This window comes from Erigeron canadensis, chromosome 5, assembly GCF_010389155.1.
Source record: "Erigeron canadensis isolate Cc75 chromosome 5, C_canadensis_v1, whole genome shotgun sequence".
NCBI lineage: Eukaryota > Viridiplantae > Streptophyta > Magnoliopsida > Asterales > Asteraceae > Erigeron > Erigeron canadensis.
Window position 1 is genome coordinate 41576451 of NC_057765.1, and position 2437 is coordinate 41578887.

At 35.1% G+C, this 2437-nt stretch overlaps 1 protein-coding gene across 1 annotated transcript; it reads left to right on the forward strand.

Moving 5' to 3' along the window:
* LOC122599428 (bax inhibitor 1-like) lies at positions 1-1997 on the forward strand. Its single transcript, XM_043771937.1, has 6 exons — positions 1-200; positions 732-875; positions 975-1066; positions 1182-1368; positions 1510-1665; positions 1757-1997. The coding sequence occupies exons 1-6, from the start codon at positions 78-80 to the stop codon at positions 1805-1807; spliced, it is 753 nt and encodes a 250-aa protein (XP_043627872.1). The 5' UTR covers positions 1-77; the 3' UTR covers positions 1808-1997.
* The last annotated feature ends 440 nt before the right edge of the window (positions 1998-2437 follow it).

The window sequence follows — 2437 nt, forward strand, 5'->3', positions numbered from 1 at the left end:
GTGGTTTCTTTCCCCAAAAGTCATCTTCTATCAAAAATCAATTTAGAAATCAAATAAAATAATTTCTCTGATTGAAAATGGAATCGTTCTCATCGTTCTTCGGATCATCACAATCGGCCTCTCATCGTAACAGTTGGAGTTACGATTCTCTTAAAAATTTCCGTCAAATCTCTCCCCTTGTTCAAACTCATCTCAAACAGGTATATCATCTATATCTATATCTACATCTTTTTTATATCTATATCTCTATATATGTATGTATGTTTTAGTTGATTAGTTAAGATGTTGATTTCTGAATAAATCAATTTGATTTTCTATTGTATACTTGTGAAAATTGATTATATTATATATGTATTTTTGTGTTAATTGAAAGTATGGTATGGTGTTGATGTGTTAGGGCTAATTAAGTCCTTAGATGAGTTTTTTGCCTTAGTGATATCTTTTAATCAAATATATATATATATATATATATATATATATATATATATATATATATATATAAAATCACATGTATATGTATCCTGTAGTTAATTATCTGTTAGAATAGGATATACATGTCTGGAATCTCCTCTTCAAAGACTGAAAGTGAGTAGATAGTTTGTATAGTTGATGTAAAAAAATATGTTAAAACAGTAGATAGTTTGTTTTTCAGTAAACTGTTGCGGTTTGAGTTGATGAGGTTGAAGGAATTGTAGTAACTAATAAGTGGTTATGTGGAATGTAATTGGCAGGTGTATCTATCGCTATGTTGCGCTCTTGTAGCGTCTGCAGTCGGAGCTTATCTTCATATCCTATGGAACATTGGTGGTCTCCTGACCACTTTTGCTTCCTTGGGATGTATGTTTTGGTTACTCGCCACTCCTACATACCATGAGGTAAACCTTTGTTACTTTTTTTCGTGTTTTGTTGGTATTGATTGTTCTTCTTTTACACTATTCTGACATATTTTTTTGGTCTTTTACTAATGTGACCAGCAAAAGAGGGTGTCTTTGTTGATGGCGTCTTCCCTTCTCCAAGGAGCCTCCATTGGTCCCCTTATCGAAGTGGCCATTGATTTTGACCCAAGGTAATGGTTTTTATTTATGTTATACTCGTAATTGTTAGTTACAGTCGACTTGTAGTACAATTTTAGCTCTCCTTGTACATTGTTATTGATGTATATTTTGTGGTGGGTTTCGCAGCATTTTGGTGAGTGCATTCATGGGAACTGCAATCGCGTTTGCTTGTTTCTCAGGAGCAGCCATGTTAGCAAGGCGCCGAGAGTACCTCTACCTAGGAGGCCTTCTTTCTTCTGGTGTCTCGATCCTTTTCTGGTTGCATTTTGCTTCATCCATCTTTGGTGGCTCTGTGGCCATGTTCAAGTTTGAGGTAACTAGCTTACCGTCTCCTTCTCTATAAGCTTTACATTGTAAATAGGTGCATTATAACGCGGTAGAGTTATATATATGTGTGAGTTTTTATGTTCGTGGTAACTAACCGTGTCTCAATTTTGTGTGTTTTACTATGCAGCTGTATTTTGGGCTGCTAGTATTTGTTGGGTACATGGTGGTTGATACACAGGAGATCATTGAGAAGGCTCACCTTGGAGATCTAGACTACGTCAAACATGCACTCACTCTCTTTACTGACTTTGTTGCTGTCTTTGTTCGCATCCTGATCATCATGGTAAGCTTTGTGTTTTGTGAAATTTTTATTCTTAACCTAAAGGTTAATACTTTTGGATAGAATTTGACTCATACTGTAAACTCTGATACAGTTGAAGAATTCTGCTGAGAGGGAAGAGAGGAAGAAGAAGAGGAGGGATTAGAGTTTTTCAGACTAACTGAAACCTCGGAATAATAACACTAAGAATATGTATTTCTCGCATATGTTTAATTTTCGTTAGAAATCAATTGTACTTGTGTACTTCTGAATTTTTACTTGCAAGTATGTATTACAAACGGATAACTGTTAATTAAGAACAAAATGTAGCGTGAATATCAGTTTATTAATCTTCATAATCTGTTGCAGAGCAGGCTGGGATGAAGTCAATTTTTAGTTATGGCCTTATGGGCCTTGGATGGTCTCGGGTGGACTTTGTATGAATGGCCTGAAAGCTAAACTCTGTGAATACCTTTGAAGTAAAGGGCCTGACTTGATGTTAATTATTAGTCATTCTGCATTTTCTTAGACCGTACAATCTTATTTGAGACGGCTTTTGATTCAATGCTACTATGTTACAATAGTTTATCCACCCATTGCAAAGTTAAATGCTGGCAAGTAGTAGCAACCACGTTAACGCAAACTATGTTTGTATTGTTTTTCATTTTATTTTTTAATTTCCAAAGCTGTAAATCATGTCTGGACAGTCTGGTTATAGCAAGTATACGCAAGCAAACCGTAATCTTTATGATGCAGATGATGAATTTGATAGACTAAGCTTGTACACTGGATAGTT